This window comes from Ctenocephalides felis, unplaced genomic scaffold (genome assembly GCF_003426905.1).
Source record: "Ctenocephalides felis isolate EL2017-DRISC unplaced genomic scaffold, ASM342690v1 CF-g0.4_SCAFFOLD_01886, whole genome shotgun sequence".
Lineage (NCBI taxonomy): Eukaryota > Metazoa > Arthropoda > Insecta > Siphonaptera > Pulicidae > Ctenocephalides > Ctenocephalides felis.
In genome coordinates, this window is record NW_020538040.1 from 6,175,174 (window position 1) to 6,194,363 (window position 19,190).

The following is a 19,190-nucleotide window of genomic DNA, read 5'->3' on the forward strand; positions in this document are numbered from 1 at the left end:
CGTAAATCGACGATTTCTCAAAAACTGCTGGACCGATCTCAGTTTTATGCGAGGATCGGCCAAGCCATTTCTTTATTATTTACAAAGTAGTGTAATTTTTTTGTCCAAGTTTTAGCTTACAATACTGAATCGATTTAAATTTAATTGTACGAAAACTTGTATTTTTAACTTTTTATAGGGTAAGTTATTGTTATCGTGTAAAAATCGAAATTGAGTCTCTTTCTTACCATTTCTGTACTTTGCTCGTCAATAGAGTCCCTTTTTTATTTCTCAGTTGGTTTATTTGTTAGTTGCTTATCAGTTTTTTTCAGTTTGCTTATCAGTAGAGTTCCTTCTTTAGTTTGCTTGTCAGTAGAGTCCCTTTTTATATCGTTTCCGCCCTTTGCTCGTCAGTAGAGTCCTTGTTTATACTATTTCTGTAGTTTGCTAGAGTGCTATTTTATATCGTTTCTGTACCTTCTGTAATTTCTCAGTTTCTCAGTTGGGACTCTACATTTTATCTTTTTTCAGTTTATTCGTCAGTAGAGTCCTTTATTTAATTTTCTTACTTAATTTGCTTGTCAGCAGAGTCCCTTCCTTAGTTTGCTCGTTAGTAGAGTTCCTTTCTATACCGTTTCTAAAGTTTGCTCGTCAGTAGAGCCCTTTGTCAATTTTCAATCTCAATATGCTTGTCAGTAAGATTAAAAAGGGATCGAATTCTAATATAAAAGATTATAATAGGACTCTACCGACAAACAAAATAAACAAAAAAGACTCTACTGACAAGCAAACTATATTTTGGATTATATTATGAAAAAGGGACTCTACTGACGAGCAAAATTAAATAACTAGTGGTGTATGGCATCGTGCCTTAAGGCAAATTGCTGGAACTTTCCGTACCGTAATGAAATATTCGAAAAGTTTTAAACGTTCTCAAATATATTATTACAAATAGTGTAACTTTCATTATTTTTGCATTTTCTTGTTATATCTGACCAAATCAAATGTAAATCATAAATCAATTAATTTAGCTGAGAACCTATCGGCTTATTGCCACTCACCTCTAGTTTTTAAATATTCTTATGAGTATACCGAGTTGCTGCATGAAGACGTCTGATTGACGGTTTTGATTTGTTCCCGCACTGTTTAATTTCTGAATTTAATTCGATAACGAAATGAACGAACTGTCAAGTGATTTGATGGAACGATTTTCTTGCATTCTCATCGGGCAACTCGTATTAAACAATTGCAGGCAATTTGTACAATATATTGATACATATATAAATATACAAATATATATATATGTATATATATATATATATATATATATATGTATATAATTCATATAATAAATAAAAAAAATCTAACAGTGATACATTTCAAATTCTGATTTGAATCTATTTAATTGCAATTTTAAAGTATGCCGAGTTGTTGTACGGCTTTATGATAAGAGATAATATTATAGATAATTTAATTTAGTATAATTTTGCCGAATATTGTATTCACATCGGACGTACAGTTTAGAAGTTACAACATTTATAATAAACAAATGCACAAGCGACTTGTAGAGTAGTTGCATACTATAAATAGTACAGTGGGCCAAAATGTTTTTGTATGGTAAAAAATTGATGTAGGATATCAAATGAAAGGTCTCGACAAGCACTATTCAAAAATCATAATAAAATCTTTAACAAACCAATAGTGTACCAAAAATTATTATCTTTCGATATTGACAATTTTATTTTATATGCTCAATAATTATTTTAAAGTATGCCGAGTTACTGAACAGCTTTGTGTTGTTAGACAATATTGTAGATAATTTAATTTTGTATAAATTTGCTGAATATTTCATTCAAATCGGACGTACAGTTTAGAAGTTACAACATTTATAATAAACAAATGCACAAGCGACTTGTAGAGTAGTTGCATACTATAAATAGTACAGTGGGCCAAATCGGGTCAAAATGTTTTGTATGGTAAATATCGATGTGGGGTATCAAATGATAGGTCTCGACGAGCACTACACAAAAATCATAATGAAAACTATAATAAAGCAATATGGTTCTGTCCAAAAGTATTTTTGTGTATTTTTCTTTTCAATTATATATATATATATATATATATATATATATATATTTATATGTATTTATTATTATTTCAACTTTTAAAATTAGCAAATATTGACATAATTTAGCATAGATCGTTAAATGGCATAAAAAATGCCATTTGATGTTTCACCGCGACATTGGCAAAGAACAGCAATTCATCTATTCCATAAAATTAAAACCAGAAATTCAAGTATTATGCTTAATTCAATATAATTGCAAAAAAAATTAATGCAAATTTGTAGTTTAATATTTGCACAATATTCGGTATATATATATATAAGAAAAAATAAAAAGGCTTTTTTTATACTTCCTTATATTTTTTAATAAAAAAAAGCCTGAGTTAGGTTTAATTTTTTTTAATTTATTTTGCATACGTTTTGTGTCCCCATTTGACTCGTCTTCAATGCATAATTCCAGAGAAAAATATATAATATATAATTTAAAGAAATAATATAATAAATAATTAAAAAAGAAAACAAGCATGAGGTTTCAGTAACTAGGCTAAAAAAGTTCAAAATTTCCAAAATATTACAAACATTTTTTTTCCCAAAATGTAATTTTTTTTTCATAAATTTCACAATTGTCAAAAATCCCCAAAAATGAAATTAAAAAAAAAAATGAATCTTGTTTAAAAAATTCAATTTTTGGTACGGAAAGTTTCAGCAATTTGTCTTAAGACAGGATACACTACTAGTTGTTTTAGTTTTATTTGACAGTAGAGTTTTTTTTTCTTTTAGTTGCACGTCAGTAGAGTCCTTTTTTGACAATAAGTATTAATTGTAAAATATGTAAACGTATTATTTTAGCAATAAATCACTTGAGAAGTAATCTAGTGTCTCATCTTGTCAAAAATTTCAATTAGTTTTTAATTAGCAATACTACTGACAGACAACAGGCTGACTGACGACAGATTGACAGGCACCTTTGACACTCGGACGAGGTCGAATAGATACAACTCGGACTTTAGGAATCAATTTTTGTCTTTTTTCCGAAAATTTAATTATTAAAAGAGAAATCGACGAACTAACAGACTTCTCTGACGAGAAAAGACTTCTCGGACTCTACTGACGAACAAATTAAATATTAATCTATTAGAAGAGAAAGGAACTCTACTAACAAGCAAATAAATAGTGATTTGATATATAAAAACGACTTGTCTGTGCCTATCTATGTTTCAAAATGTCAAATTTTACCTATTTATTTATCTTCTATATATATAAAAATAAGTCGGGTTTTCCTTCCTGATGAAATAACTCCAGAACGCACGAACCGATTTCGACAATTTTACATTCGTTGGAAAGGTCTCGGCTCCGCAAGGTTTATAGCTAAGAAAATTAGTGGTGTATGGCATCGTGCCTTAATGCAAGCTGCTGAAACTTCACGCACCGTAATTAAAAGTTCGAGTAATGACATTAGTGAGAATTATCAGAATTATGCTTGGTTAAGTCAACAAGCACTTCTTGCCGCAAATAATAATGATGTACACGCACTGAATTTCACCATTCAATCAAAAATTGCTGGCGATTTGGTGACATACCAATGATTCCGGCTGGTCTTCCGTTTGACTTCAAACGATTGCAATTTCCAGTTCGCCTTGCGTTTGCAATAATAAGTCGCAAAACCAATCGCTTAGTGTTTGCGGGATAAATTTCAAACAGATTATTTAGAAAATCATTGTTTTTCACAGGGGCAGTTATACGTTGCCTGTTCACGAGTTGGAATACCATCCGCTTTGTTTGTGTTAACGTCAGACCAAAAAACAAAAAATGTGGTTTACCCAAAGAGCACTTCAATGCAACGGATAATTTGTGGATTTACTTTCATTTACTTAGAGAAGTTCAACTAAAAAACACTTCATCTTTGTAATCGAAATAAATTCTTTACTGTTGTATAATAAAATCAAATTTTTCCTTTTCAAATATAAAACAAACAAAAAATTTTTTCATCTTTCTCACGAAACCATCTGGTGGCGAAACGAAGTTCGTCGGGTTTGCTAGTTGTATATAAAACGATGTTTTAACAAACACATTTTTAACAAGGCATTTAACAAAAATATTTACTGAATATTTCAGTATTTAATAATAATAATAATATTTGCATTTATAAACACAAAATGTAATTTATATTTACAAGATGAGAGTTTCAAAATGAAAGTCGTGAAGTTCATGCAAACTGTTGACAGTTGTGCTTTTTAAAATGGCTCTCATTTCAAAATGTCAAATTTGAAATTATCTATTTACCTATTTATTTATTGACTACATTTTCTTCTTTATTTATTGACTTTATTTAATGACTTGATGTTTTAACAATCCAATGCTTTTAAAAAATATTAAATGAATATTTCAGTATTTAATAATAAAAATCATAATGATCATCACAAATACAAACACAAAATGTAATTTTGAATTTACAAGTTGAGAGTTTTATAATGAGCAATGTGAAGTTGTTGCAAATTTTTGACAGGTGTTCAATATGGCTGACGTTTCAAAATATCAAATTTAAAATTATCTATTAACCAATTTATTTATTGATTACAAAACAATATTATAACAGTAAAATACATTAAAAAAATATTTATTGGAATATTTCAGTATTTAGTAATAATAATAAAAATAATAATAATATTTGCATTTATAATCACAAAATGTAATTTATATGTACTAAATGACACTTTCAGAATGAATTATTGATTTACCACATTATTTCTTGAATATAAAACAATATTATAAATATACAAGGCATTTAAAAAATATTAAATGAAATATTTCAGTATTTATTAATGATAATCATAATAATCTTCACAATTATTAGCACAAAATGTCGTTTCTTACAAGTTGACAGTTTCATAATGAACTTCGTGAAGTTCATGCAAACTGTTGACAGTTGCGCTTTTCAAAATGGCTGACCATTCAAAATGTCAAATTTGAAATTATTTATTTACCTTGAATATAAAACATTGAACATTTCAGTATTTAATAATAATAACCATAATTATCTTTGTAATTACAAACACAAAATGTAATTTATATTTAAAAGATGACAGTTTCAAATTGAACTTCGTGAAGTTCATGCAAACTATTGACAGTTTTCAAAATGGCTGATGTTTCGAACTGTCAAATTGTTTTGAATTTAGAATTTTTAATTTATTATTCAATTAAAAGTAAAAACAACAATCTTGCGAGACAATAAATATAAAAAAATAATATAAATATTTCAATATTAATATTTAGTTGTTGCGAATTGTTTTGTATCACTTACACTCAGTTTTTTCTCAATTTTGCAAAGATGCATTCATAACAGTTGTTAATTATTATTAATAGTCATATTTCTAAATAAAACGCAACTTGCAAATGGATGGAGTCGATTGAATATGAAATTAAGTGAAGGCTGACCGGTTTTTAGAAATGACCTTTAAGGCCGTTCGTTTGCTCTCTTATAATATTAAATATATATATATATATATATATATATATATATATAAATGTATGCAAATATATATATTACTCACAATGCACGATAATTAATTACTCAAACTTAAAACGATTTCTATGCCTTGTATAAATACCATATGGTTAACTTTAGTACATGCACTAAGTATACAAAATACTCATATAAAATTATTAACTAGTGGTGAATGGTATCGTGCCTCAAGGCAAATTGCTGGAACTTCCCGTACCGTAATGAAATATTCGAGAAATTTTAAACGTTTTCAAATATATTATTACAAATACTGTAACTTTCATGATTTTTGCTATCTTGTTTGTTATGTCTGAGCAAATCAAATGTAAATCATAAATTTTAAATCAATTTATCTCCAGAACATTAACGATCGTCATTCATTTCGAATTCAAATACATAAAAAAATAGTTGCCTAATTTTACACAAAATTGAAAAAGTGCTCCCGGATAGTCACAGTCTAAACGCATTTGCAAATAATTCTGTGCGACATTTTCACTTATGCTGTTCTTGGCTTAGCGGCATTTTCACATTTTACAATAGTTTTCACAAAATTGGAATAGTGCTCCGGTACCTAAGCAGTCTAAACGCATTTGGGTAAACATTTGTACCAGATTGGCGCTTAGACTGTGCTCATCCTGGGTAATTTTTTTAATTTTTAACCCGAAAATTACAAAAGAAATTAGAAATTTTTTTTTCCAAAAGCAATTATTTTATTGAAACAAGCAGTAAATTTTTTAGATCATTCAAATCGGACGCTTAGTTCATTCAAAAACTGCCATTTCTTGCACATTTAGCTCTGTATCTCCAAAACAGCGGGACCTGCCTTTGCCAAAAACTAATCGCATCTTCTTCCAATCATTACAAATTGAATGTTTTTTAGATCATTCTAATCCGATACTCGGTTCTCTCAAAAACTCGATTTGTATTTTCTGCAATCTTTGCTCCGTATCTCCGTAACGGCTGGACCTGCCTTTGCCAAAAACTAATCAGCACATTTCCTTATCAGTAGGGAACGAATGTTTTTCAAACCATTCAAATCGGTTGATCCGTGCGCCCAAAAACTTGGACGAAAAAATGCGGACATACAAAACACACACACAAACACACACACACATCCATTTAGTTTCTTCTCTCTTTCCTTAAAAATGTTCAGAAACATTCAAAACGTCGAGAAATGCAAAAATTTGCATTTTTGATTTTCGGCTCATTACTATAACTACTCTACGGGAAGTTAATAAATGTTATTAATATTTTAGTATGTTTCTAATTTTATTTTTAATGATTTTTAATAATACTGTTATGTATAAAGTTTTATTTGGCTTTAAATTCTGTATACAAGTTTTATTTATTTAAAATTGTATACACACATTTTGGTTCTAATTGTTGGTCTCATTCGAATCAGAATGACTTGAAACGTCCAAGAAAAAACAAAATTAGCAAATCGGATTTTTTTTTGGCAAAACAAATTCTCAAAGAAGTTTTTAAGTAGCTTATAAGAGACCAAAAAACAGATCTGATGGTTATCTAAATCTTTAATTACAGTATTAAAAAATTTTATTTATAATATTTATTAATTTAATTTTTATTACTATTTGCTTATATTTTATATCAAATCATATTACGGATATTATTTTCATGTAAATTTTATCCTTTGCACTCTTATTTATTTAAATTTATGTTATTATTTATCAATATTACTAGATGTTAATAATTTAACAGTTGTAATAATTATTGAAATTAAAAAAAAAAAACATTACGCAAATTGCAACGACTAATTAACAAGTTTAATTAAATAGTTAAAAACCATTAAAACCTAACTAATCAATAAGTATTAGCAATTTATTAATAACTTTGTTAAAGAAGTGTATATTAAGCAGTAAGATTTGCTCACAAAAACTTATTTAATACTATTTTTTACCTTTAGTGTGCGAGTTAAGTTCGCAAATTGCGACCATTAATTAACAAATCTAATTAAATAGTTAAAAACCAATAAAACGTAACTAATTAATAAATATTAGTAATTTATTAATGAATTTTGTTAAAGAAGTGTATATTAAGTAGTAAGATAGATTTGCTCACAAAAACTTATTTAATACTATTTTAAACCTTTAGTGTGCGAGTTAAGTTCGCAAATTGCAACAACTAATTAACAAATCTAATTAAATAGTTAAAAACCAATAAAACCTAACTAATTAATAAATATTAGTAATTTATTAATAAATTTTGTTAAAGAAGTGTATATTAAGTAGTATAAGATTTGCTCACAAAACTTATTTAATTATTTATTTTTTACCTTTAGTGTGCGAGTTAAGATCGCAAATTGCAACTACTAATTAATAAAACTAATTAATTAGTTAATTATCAAATAAATTTTGCAAAAAAATAAAATATTTTTCAATCGGGCTCGTCCGGGATTTGAACCCGGGACCTCTCGCACCCGAAGCGAGAATCATACCCCTAGACCAACGAGCCATCGTATCGACTTGTGCATAATATCGAACGGTTACTTCTAGAACGTGCGTTGAGATACTATGCGTTGGCTTAATGTACGAGTGTTAGAAATACTCGAACACTGAGGGTAGAAAATTATTAAAGTTTTTTGAGTTTTGAACTAATTATTGCTTAAAAATGTACTAGTTAGAAGAGATGTAAATAATAATTAATTTTTGAAATAAGAAACAAATAGTACAAAATATAAAATTATTTTAAGTATTTTTCAGTACTTTTTTGTTATTTACAGAATTTGATTTCGTTAATATGAGTTGCATTACTGTTATCATTTTATTTTTATTTTAACTTTTTTTTTTCATTTTCTATTCAATTTATTGCATTTTTTTGTATTTTTATATTTTTTTTGCTCATATCAATTTTGTAAATAAGACATTTAAAGTCTTGATTAACAAAAATAAATTGTAACAAAAAATTAATACGAGTGCTAATGATAAATGAATATTCATTAATGCGGCACTAGTGTACAACTTATTCAACACTTTAAATTTGTCATTTTTGAACGATTTTTTCTTATTTATTTTGTTTTTTATAATCATTTATTCATTTATAATCATTTTATATAATTATTTTATTATCATTTATAATGGTCGTTACCTTGTGTCGTGTGTGTTGGAAATACTCGAGCACTGAGGGTTGAAAATTAATAAAATAGATTTTATTTCAGGATTTGTGATAATTTTGTTTAAAATTGTAAAAATATTGAAAGTATAAATGAGGTTATTGTTTTAAAAGTTTTAAAATCCGTGATATTATAGAAATTTTGATTTTTTGTTTTGTTTTTTTTATTTTATGTCACTATGACAATTTGAAGTGATAAGACGTTTTTTATAAGTAAGTTTATTTTGATTTTTTAAAATTTCGGAAAAGACTCTACTGACGAGCAAATTTTCTTGAAATAAAATCATCTTGAAAATTAAAACTGAACTCTACTGATGAGCAAACTTAAATTCATAAACAAAAATAGTTAAAACAAAGTAACATATAGAACTGTAAAATGGATTTTAAAAACAGGGACTCTACTTACGATCAAATTAAATAGCATAACGAGTTTAAATTCCACTGTCGAGCAACTTGAATAGCAGAATAGATTTAAAAAAGAGACTCTACTGACGAGCAAATTAAATAGAAAAATGGATTTTAAAAAAAGACTCTACTGACGAGCAAATTAAATAGCATGATGAGTTTAAAAAAAAGGACTCTACTGACGAGCAAAATCCGGAACTGCAAAATAGATTTTATAAAAGGACTCTACTGACGAGCAAAATAGATTTAAAAAAAGGACTCTACTGACGAGCAAATTAAATAGCAAAATGGATTTTAAAAAAGGGGTCCATGTATTTCTGAATTTTCTGTTTTCCACATTAACTAAAAGTATGTACTTTTGACTCTTTATAATATTTTTTAATTCAATTGTTTTAGTTTCTAAATTTTATTTTTAGTTTCCACTGAATGAAGACTAGGATTATCGAGCTATCCGAAACGTGTAGATTGTAATATAAATTTTTAAATAAATTTATTAGTCTTTGCTAATATATTTATATATATATATATATATATATATATAAATTATGCACTTGACTGTTATCCAATTACGTCAGAATAATTTATGGCGTCATCGGCCGTGTTTCGCGTGGGACACAATAGATGTGGTTAGCGATAAAATCGTAGGTAGGACATATAATATATTGTATATATGCAATATGTATAGGGCTTTTGTGTTAAAATCTCATTATATTATCAATATATATTATATATAACATAATATCTTCCAAAACCGATAAAAAAAAAATCTGTCAATGATGACGCTAATAATTAGTTTGTAAAGATCTGCCAGACTGTTTTTTTCGTAAATAATTGTTGAAACTATATTATTGCAATTTTTTTCATAAACGCATAAAAAATAATGATAACATATAACTAACTAACAACCCAACAATCGTATAAAATTCATTTAAAGTAAAATTTTGTTCCTTAATTTGTTTTAATTTTGTTCATTTTTGTCTATGAAAGAGGCACAACTCTTTCTTGCTGTCAATTCTTGCCACAAAATGGTAATAAAATTTTTAATTTGTTTTATTCAGTTTAATTGAAATTAAATTAAACACTCGATGATTGTTAATTAAAAATTAATCGTTAACTTAAAGCGTGAAATAAATTGTAAAAGTCGTAAAACTGATTCTGATCACATTTGAAAAGGAGATATATACATATATATATATATATATATATATTTATATATATACATATATATATATATATATATATATATATAAATATATAAATAATGTGCTTTGTGTGAAAATTGTCAAGGTTTCTGCTACTTTCAATTTTCTAATTCCTAATAAGGGCTTCTTGAGGTCAACTTTGTAATTTCGATTTGTGTTTGTCGGAATATTTTGCAAATTTTATTAAGTAGCATAAAAGGTAATAGAAACATAGAAATTTAATAATAGAATAAATAAAATTAAATTAAACCGATGCAGTAAATAATACTATTAAAGAAATATATTTAGATCTTTCATTGGGATTCATACTTTGGTCTTGAGAATGCATAAGATAAAAATAATATAAAAGGTAAAAGATTACTAATACAAGATTTTTTCTTAACATAAAAATAATATGATAAATTTAAATGTTTAATTGTTATTTCTCATAAATTCAAATATTTAATTATTTATATTTTTATTTTTACTTGATTTTTACTTTGATTTTATTGATATTTAAATGTATGAACTGTCAAAACTGTCAAACATGGCGCATGAATAACACGTGACTTATTTGAAGGAAACTCAAATTCAAAATTGATTTATTCATTATTATTTAGAAATTGTTTGTTTTTCAGTTGTACGAGCTTTGGTCTTGTAATCAAGGTTCAAGGTTTAATTTGGACAAATTAGATTACAGGCAAAAGTGATATTCGTTTTTATTAGTTTTAAAATAAAGCTTGTGTCCAACTGTCAAATATGGCGTAATTGTCTTCAATTGTGAAGTGTGTCGCAAATTTATTGACAGTTCAAACATGTTGACACTTGACTGTCAAATATGGCGCAGGGGTTAATGTTAAATGTGAAGTTAACAATTAGCAATAAATAGTAAACAAACATCATGATAAGGATAGAATTTAATTTAAATATTTAAACTACAACATAAGGATACAATTATTAAGTAATAACTATTTGACTTCAAAGATTTCGATTTTTTACCCTGTCAAAACTGTCAAATATGGAGTCTGAAGCATTTCTGACAGTCGAAACTGTCAAATATAGAATCAAAACTGTCAAATATGGCGTTAAAGATTTTAAAAAACATTTAAACTAGATAACTTTTAATTCAAATACCATCTACAACAAAAAAATACATTAGTTATAATGATATTAATTAATTTATATTAGAACTCATAGTAGTGTTTTCGTCAACCGGAACCCCCAATTCTGTCGGAATGCTGATTTGGAACTGCAGAAGAACCACCAGATAGGTCACCATGGTCGCTAATAACTATTATAACAAAAACAATTATAAATAATAATTATAATATATATATATATATATATATATATTTATTATTTTTACCGATTTGAATAAGTTTCGGTTGACGTAGAAAAATCCGCCCAAACTGATATTCGACGGGTTCATTTCCGTGGCCCTTAGGAACTGATGGACCTCCGTTTGGCCAGCGATGTTCATCCAGGACAAGTTGACCATTAGGAGCTTTTTTTGGAAATTTGTTTGAACCTTAAAGAATAATTATATAAAAAAATTATGAAAGAGGACTCTACTGACGAGCAAACTGAAAGAAAAGAAGGGGACTCTACTAAATAGTGACTTAAAATACTACTGACAAAGCAAACTGAAATAAAAGAGAAAAGGGACTATACTGGCGATCAAATTAAAATATAAGACAAAATGGACTCTACTGACAAGCAAAATACAAACACGATATAAGAAATGAATTCTACTAGCGAACAAATTGCAGAAATGAGTTAAAATTATAATCAGACTTTAATGACAAGCAAACTGAAATAAGACACAAATGAGACTAACGAAGAAACTAAAGAAGTAAATAAAAAGAGACTCTACTGATAAAAAGGACAAAAGGACTCTACTGACAAATACAAAGAAAATTAAGAAGAGACTCTACTGACTAGCAAACTTAAATAACAAATAAATAAAGACTCTATGGACAGAAACGGTATAAAAAATGGGCTCTACTGACGAGTAAACTGTAATAAAAGACAAAAAAGGACTCTACTGACGAGCAAAATACAAAAACGGTACAAAATGTTACTATAAGTGTAATAGCTGTTCTCGTCCATATATTTTATCTCATATGGCAACACTAATAAAATAACATATGATTCTTCCAATGATAAAAAAATAAAAACTATATGAAAAGTGACTCTACTGATAAGCAAGATGCGATAATGATATTAAAAATAGACTCTACCTACGAGCCAAGTGAGACTCTACTGATGAACAAATTGAGAAAGAAAATGAAAAATGGACTCTACTGACGTGCAAACTAAAGAAGGGACTACACTGACGTGCAAACTAAGGAAGTGACTCTACTGACGATCAAACAGAGAAAAAAAATAAAAAACGGACTGTACTGACGAAAAAACTAAAAAGGGACTCTACTGACGATCAAATCGAGGAAGAAAATAAAAAGGGACTCTACTGACGTGCAAACTAAAAAAGGGAACTTACTGACGAGCAAAATAAGAACGAATATTATTTAAAAAAACTCGCAAACTAAGAAACAAACTAACAAAGTGACTCTTCGTATCGAAAAGTTCATGCAGCTTGCCTTAAGGCAAAATAAAAATGCATTTAATGGACCAATTCTGCCGCATAACAGACAAGTGTTATGGCAAGGTTATGTTATGAAGAACTTTCCTAACTAAATTTTGACAAAAGCCATGCGGTTGCGGTGCAGTCAGGCGTATTTCTCAGATTGTCGGATAGAAAACCTAACCTAGAAACCGCACAAATGTCAATAGAACGATCTTAGATAACAGGATGTTTCTGGCTCAGCTTCATAACATACTAGTGACGTTGCAGTTTACATGTAATACGCCTGAATGCCTAGCAACCACATGGACATTTTGACAGTATGATTCTTATATATTTATATATATATATATATATATATATATATACAATTTTTCTGTAACGATGCATAAAATTATACTTATCGTAAACGATTTTTCGGATTTTGATAAATCTTTCTGAAGTTTGTTAAGGGATTTTTTTAGGATTTTTTGAATCATACAAATGTAGTTAGATTGTAGAAATAAATAGAAACAATTACAGAATACCGCTTAGCATTGTTTGACATTGAAAAAAATTGAGACATTGTTTGGCATTGAAAACAAATGAAGACTGTCATTCGCTAAATATTATAATTCACTTGTGAGTTAAGACAATATTAAAATATAATATATTATATATTAGCATAATGTATGGAAGTGTAACATGGCCTTGCCATAACATTGGTCTATTATAAGGCAGAATCGGCCCTTAAAATACACAAATGAGTCCTTTACTCTACTTACATTGCTAGATGCATAATGAGCTTCATCGCATATGAAAAACAGCAGGCAGACGCTGCAGCAGGCGGTAAGGGCCAGTCCGATGTCTTTAGTGCCGAATCCGTCGTTTATCTTCGACATAAGTCCGTAGATCGACAGTGTTATGATCAGGAACAGATAGAGGTTGATGAATGTAAATGTGTAGCAGGTTGCCAGGCCTGTGTCTCGGGTCATCCTGCTGAGGCGCAGCCAGAGGCCGCGGTAGTCGGCCACGAGGGCGGCGGGGCCTATGTGACGGAGAGCCTGTGGGAAAAGAATAGTAAAGGATATATTTTGTTTTGAAGTAAAACTTCTTTAGGCGCGACTAGAAAGTAACTGAAGGACAGTGCATATGAAAGAACACTTCACTAATAATTTCCGAATTTACTCGTTAGTAGAATTCTTTTTATTATTAACTTCCCGAAGGAGAAGTTTATATTTTCATCAAAAAATCCGATTCGCTAATTTTATGTTTTCTCCTGAACGTTTCAAGCCATTCTGAATCGAATGAGACCAAATTTGGAAATAGTATGTGTGTGTGTGTATGTGTGTGTATGTGTGAACAGATTTTTTGCCGTAAATCGACGTTTTCTCGGCCGATTTCTAAAATTTAAAAGCCATTCGATGTATCTCGACGAGAACTATTGTTTTGTGCGACGATCGGCCAAGCCGTTTCTTTATAAATCGCAGAAAAGTGAAAACTCTTTCGTGCACGTTTTAGCCCGCAATTCTGAATCGATTTTGAAAATTCAAAAACCGTTCGAAAGATATTGATTGGGAATCGTGCTGATTAGTTTTTAGTTATTACGATCGGCCGAGCCGTTTTCTTTTAATAAAGTTTAAAAAAAAAAAAATGACGATTTTTATGATTTTTTTTGACGGTAGATACTATAGTCTTATAGATCATACTAAAATATGACGGCCCTACGACAAGCCGTTTAATTTTGAAAATTCTTCAAAGTTTGCAAAAATTGGTATTGTTTTTTTGGCATTTGTCAAAGTTAGATTTTTGATCGACGTTTTCTCAAAAACGCCTGAACCGATTTCAGAAATTTAAAAACCATTTGATGTATCTCAATGAGGACTATTTATGAGACAATCTGCCGAGCCGTTTCTTTGTAATTTGAAAAAAAAGTGTTAAACTTTTCATCCACTTACATAAAACTACCGAACCGATTTAAAAAAATCAAAAATTGTTCGGAAGATTTTAGTTGGGAATGATACTGATTAGATTTAGATAAAAATCTACTGAGCCGTTTTCTTGTAATTAACTGTTGGAAAAAAAAATTGAAGCCGATTTTTATGGAACTTTTTTTGGCGATATATATCATGGTCTTATAGAACTAAAAATTTACGGCCTTACGACAAGTAATTTCTTTTTAAAAATTCATCAAAGTTTGAGAAAATGAGAAGCCTTTTGACGTATGTTAAAAATAAAATTAGATGATTTAGTTGGTATAACGATAGTGTACTTGGTCTCGAACATACTAAACCATTAAAATCCTACGGAAACCGGTTCAATTATTAAAATTATTGATTTGTGAACATTTGCTTTTAGAAAATACTGCGAGTCAAAGTGTTTGTTCGTGTTCAATTATGTGTAATATATTTTCTCGGAATACTTCTAATTACTCATAAATTAATTTGTTTATTATTGATTAAGTCGATTATGTACACATTTCGAGAAGTTCATGTAACTTGCCTCATGACTAAATACCAATACCAACTAGTTATTATTATTATTGGATGTTAAAGCAGAAGGGACTCTACTGATGAGCAAATCGAACTTGGACTTGGAAAAAATACTAATGAAATATTAAAAAAGGAGCTCTTTTTTATTGAAGACGTTATGAATAAAACGGACTCTACTAATGTTTTAACTAAATTCGGAAAACAAGGAACTCTACTGACTGAATAAGAAATAAAACAGGGACTCTACTGACACGCTACTTAAGAAAGGCAATAAAAAAGGACACTACTGACGAGCAAACTGAGACAGAAAATATAAAGAGAAGAAAATGAAAAAGAGACTCTACTGACGAGCAAACCGAGTGAGAAAATAAAAAAAAATAAAAAAAAATAAAAAAAATTGCTATACTAACGAACAAACTGATCGAGAATAAAAAAAACGGATTCTACTGATGAGTAAACTAAAACATAAAATAGAAAACGGTATTTTACTGACGAGCAAGCTAAAGAAGCAAATAAAAAAGGACTCTACTAAGAAGAAAAGTAAATTAAAACACAAAAGAAACTCTACTGACTAGCAATTTAGGTAAAAATAGAACTCTACTGACAAGCAAACGGATTTTCGAAAAACAATAATAACGAGAACTCTACCGACGAGCAAATGAATTTTTGACAAAAGATAATTAAGAGAACTTTACCGACGAACGAACAAAAACAAGAAAAAAAGAAAAAAAAGTGATTAAGAAAAGGTCTCTACTGACGAGCTGAACTGAAATAAGAGTAAGTAAGAAGAAATGCAACATGATAAAATGGAACTCTACTAGTAAACAAATAGTTTTTACTAAACCAAAATACAAAACAATTAATATTAAACTCTACTAAAGTGCAAACTAAAACAATATTAAAACGGGACTCTTAAAACAAGTTTTTATTATTTTGTAAGGTGCTTTTATATTATGTCTTAAGACAAAAAGCTTATCCGAGTTTACAACCATCTCTTACCACTTGAAAGTCTTCAGCGACCTCGGTGGCGGTTTCGCCGATGACGCCACACATTAGGTACCAATAAGCGCCCAACATGTAGGTTAAAGTATCCAAAAAACAGTAAGGAATCACCTGGATAAAAAAATAGATTAGAAATTTAATATTTGAAAGACAGGTCCAAACATTTCGGAGCTACTGTGCAAAAAAGGTAATCGAGTTTTTGAGAGAACGGATCATCCGATTTGAATGATTCAAAATACATTTTACTTGTATTGATGTAATGAAGAATTTAAAGTTTTGCAAAGACTTTGGAGTTGCAGGGAAAAAATGCCATTTGGTGTTGAAAAATTATTTTAGTGAATATGATATTTATCTGTTATTACCTGGAATACGTGAAATTCGACCATGGTGACGTGCGTCACCACTACCGACATTGTCGACATTATCGGTATCAAAATCGATATGAAGAGCGACTTGCTGTGCATTTTGATAGGTAACACTTTTCCGGACACTCTCTGGTAACACAACTAAAAATAGATTAATATTAACAGTAACACGAATTAAGTGATTAATGGGGCAATTGGTAGTGAAAACTGTGAAAATGTCTATCTGTTTGCTGTGCGATCAGGCGTATTTTACATATAAACAAGCAAGGAAGAATGTTTGAAGATTCCGTTATCATAACATTCTTCCTTTCTCGCGATTGTTTATAAGTAAAATACGCCTGATAGCACAGCAACTAGATAGACATTTTTTCAGTTTCACTGTGAATAAACAAGCATAAGATTGCATTGCCATGACAACGTTATTTCATGAGACGATATTACGCTAAATTAATAATTTATATAATAACTTTACATCAGATAGATTTGTTCTGTCATATTTCACAGTATGATTAGATAGCGAGCAGGAATTAATTATATTTGGTTATTTTGAGGTTATGTCACCTTCTCGATTTTTTGCATAAGGTACTTTTATGTTTGATGAATCTAATAGCGAATAAACTCTCTTATAATACTATTAGAGTAGGATAAAATAAAATTCTTTTATATGCCAAAAATGAATGTGTCTTAAGGAAAACATAAATAGCACTATTTTTTTTACTTTGTTCATCAAAGGAGTCCCTTTTTCTTTTATTGTTGTCTGTCCAGGCATTGTTTTGTCTGCTCATTAGTAGAGTTTCTTTTCACTCTTGTTTTTTTGCTTTCCTTGTCAGTAAAATTCTGTTGCCAACTCCTTGCAGTTTGGGCGTCAGTAGAGTCCCTTCTTCTTCTTACTGTATTTTCAGCTTGTTTAAGTGTTTTTGTTCTTATTTCACTTTGGTCGTCAGTAGAGTCTATTTTGTTATTCTTCAAATCGGTGCTCGTCAGTAGAGTCCTTTTGTCTTCTATTTTATTTTGATTGTCAATAGAGTCCTTTTTTGTTTTTCAGTAGAGTCCTATTTTAATCATGTTGTGATCCTCAGTAGAATCCAATTTGTTTGCTTTTTTGTCTTTTATATCAATTTTCTGGTCAGTAGAGTCCTTTTTGTCTTTTATATCAATTTGCTCGTCAGTAAAGATTTTTTAATGTGTTATATTAAAATTGCTCGTCAGTAGAGTTCCTTTTCCTCGTTATTTTTTGTTTGCTTATTAGTAGAATCTCTTTTTCGATGTAATGTTTGCTAGACAGTAGAGTCCTTTTTGGTTTTTATATTAATTTGCTTGTCAGCAAAGTCTTTTTCAGTCCTTATATTAATTTGCTCGTCAGTAGAGTCATTTTTTGTCTTTTATATCAATTTGCTTGTCATTAGAGTTCTTTTTTATTTTATATTTTAGTTGCTTGTCAGTAGAGTCCTTTTTTGTCTTTCATATCAATTTGCTCGACAATAGGGTTCTTTTCTATTTATATATTAGTTTGCCAGTCAGTAGAGTCCTTTTTAGTCTTTTATATCAATTTTCTAGACGACAGTACAGTTCTCTTTCGTTTTTTATTCTCGTTTGCTCATCAGTAGAGTTTTTCTTTATATTAATTGGCTCACCAGTAGAGTCATTTTTATTTCAGTTTGCTTGTCAGTAGAGTCTTTTTTCGTATTTTTTATTAAATTTCTTTGTCAGTAGAGTCCTTTTTTGTTTCTTATTTTTGTTCGCTCGACAATAAAGTCATTTGTTCTTTATATTAATCTGCGTGTCAGTAGAGCCATTTTTTGTTTTTTGATATCTATTTGCTCGTCAGTAGTTCTTTTCTGTCTTTTATATCAATTTGCTCGTCAATAAAGTCCTTTATTGTTTATTATTTTTGTTTGCTTGTCAGTAGAGTCCTTTTTTGTCTTTTATATTAATTTGCTTGTTAGTTGAGTCCTTTTTTGTTCTTTATATCAACTTCCTCATCAGTAAAGTTCTTTTCTGCCTTTTATATCCATTTTCTTGTCAGTAGAGTTCTTTTTAGTCTTTTATATCAATTTGCTCGTCAGTAGAAACCTTTTTTGTCTCTTTATATCAATTTGCTCGTCAGTAGAGTCGCTTTTTAGTTAGTAGAGTTTCTTTTTTAGTTTCTCTCTTAGTTTTCTCGTCAGTAGAGTCATTTTTCTTTTCTTATATTAGTTTATATATCAGTAAAGTTTTCTTGTCTCAGTGCTTATCTGCGATTGCTTATTTTTTAAACAATTTGCTCGTCAGTAGAGTCCTATTTTACGTTTATTTTCAGTTTGTTCATCAGCAGAGTCACTTTTGTCTCTAATTTTAGTTTGTTCGTCAGTAGAGTCCTTTTTTTACTACCTTTTATTATCTCTACTAAACCAGTAACTTGTCCTAAGGCACATAATATGATATATACTATTAGTTACCTCAAGTCTGACCACCGTTCAAGACCTGAGCGATTTTTCTGGTTTCTAGCCACATCATGGGAACCAGGA

General features: G+C 29.1%; 2 protein-coding genes and 1 non-coding gene across 3 annotated transcripts in view; 1 reads left to right on the forward strand and 2 right to left on the reverse strand.

Moving 5' to 3' along the window:
• Positions 1-7,946: 7,946 nt before the first annotated feature.
• On the reverse strand, positions 7,947-8,018 carry Trnap-cgg. The gene has a single exon. It is a non-coding gene; the product is annotated as a tRNA-Pro (tRNA).
• A 3,417-nt stretch (positions 8,019-11,435) lies between these two features.
• LOC113378577 (gustatory and odorant receptor 24-like) lies at positions 11,436-16,740 on the reverse strand. The gene is made up of 6 exons (XM_026619121.1): positions 16,681-16,740; positions 16,316-16,429; positions 16,075-16,082; positions 13,610-13,937; positions 11,628-11,789; positions 11,436-11,552 (listed from the first exon to the last, which is right to left on the reverse strand). Exons 1-6 carry the CDS (start codon positions 16,738-16,740, stop codon positions 11,436-11,438), a joined length of 789 nt encoding a protein of 262 aa, XP_026474906.1.
• A 1,627-nt stretch (positions 16,741-18,367) lies between these two features.
• The window catches only part of LOC113378579 (gustatory and odorant receptor 24-like), a gene marked incomplete at its 5' end in the record, with an annotated part of 15,093 nt that continues 14,270 nt past the window's right edge, over positions 18,368-19,190 (forward strand). The window contains 1 exon segment of the mRNA XM_026619123.1: positions 18,368-18,392. Within this exon segment, the coding sequence (XP_026474908.1) occupies positions 18,368-18,392 (25 nt within the window).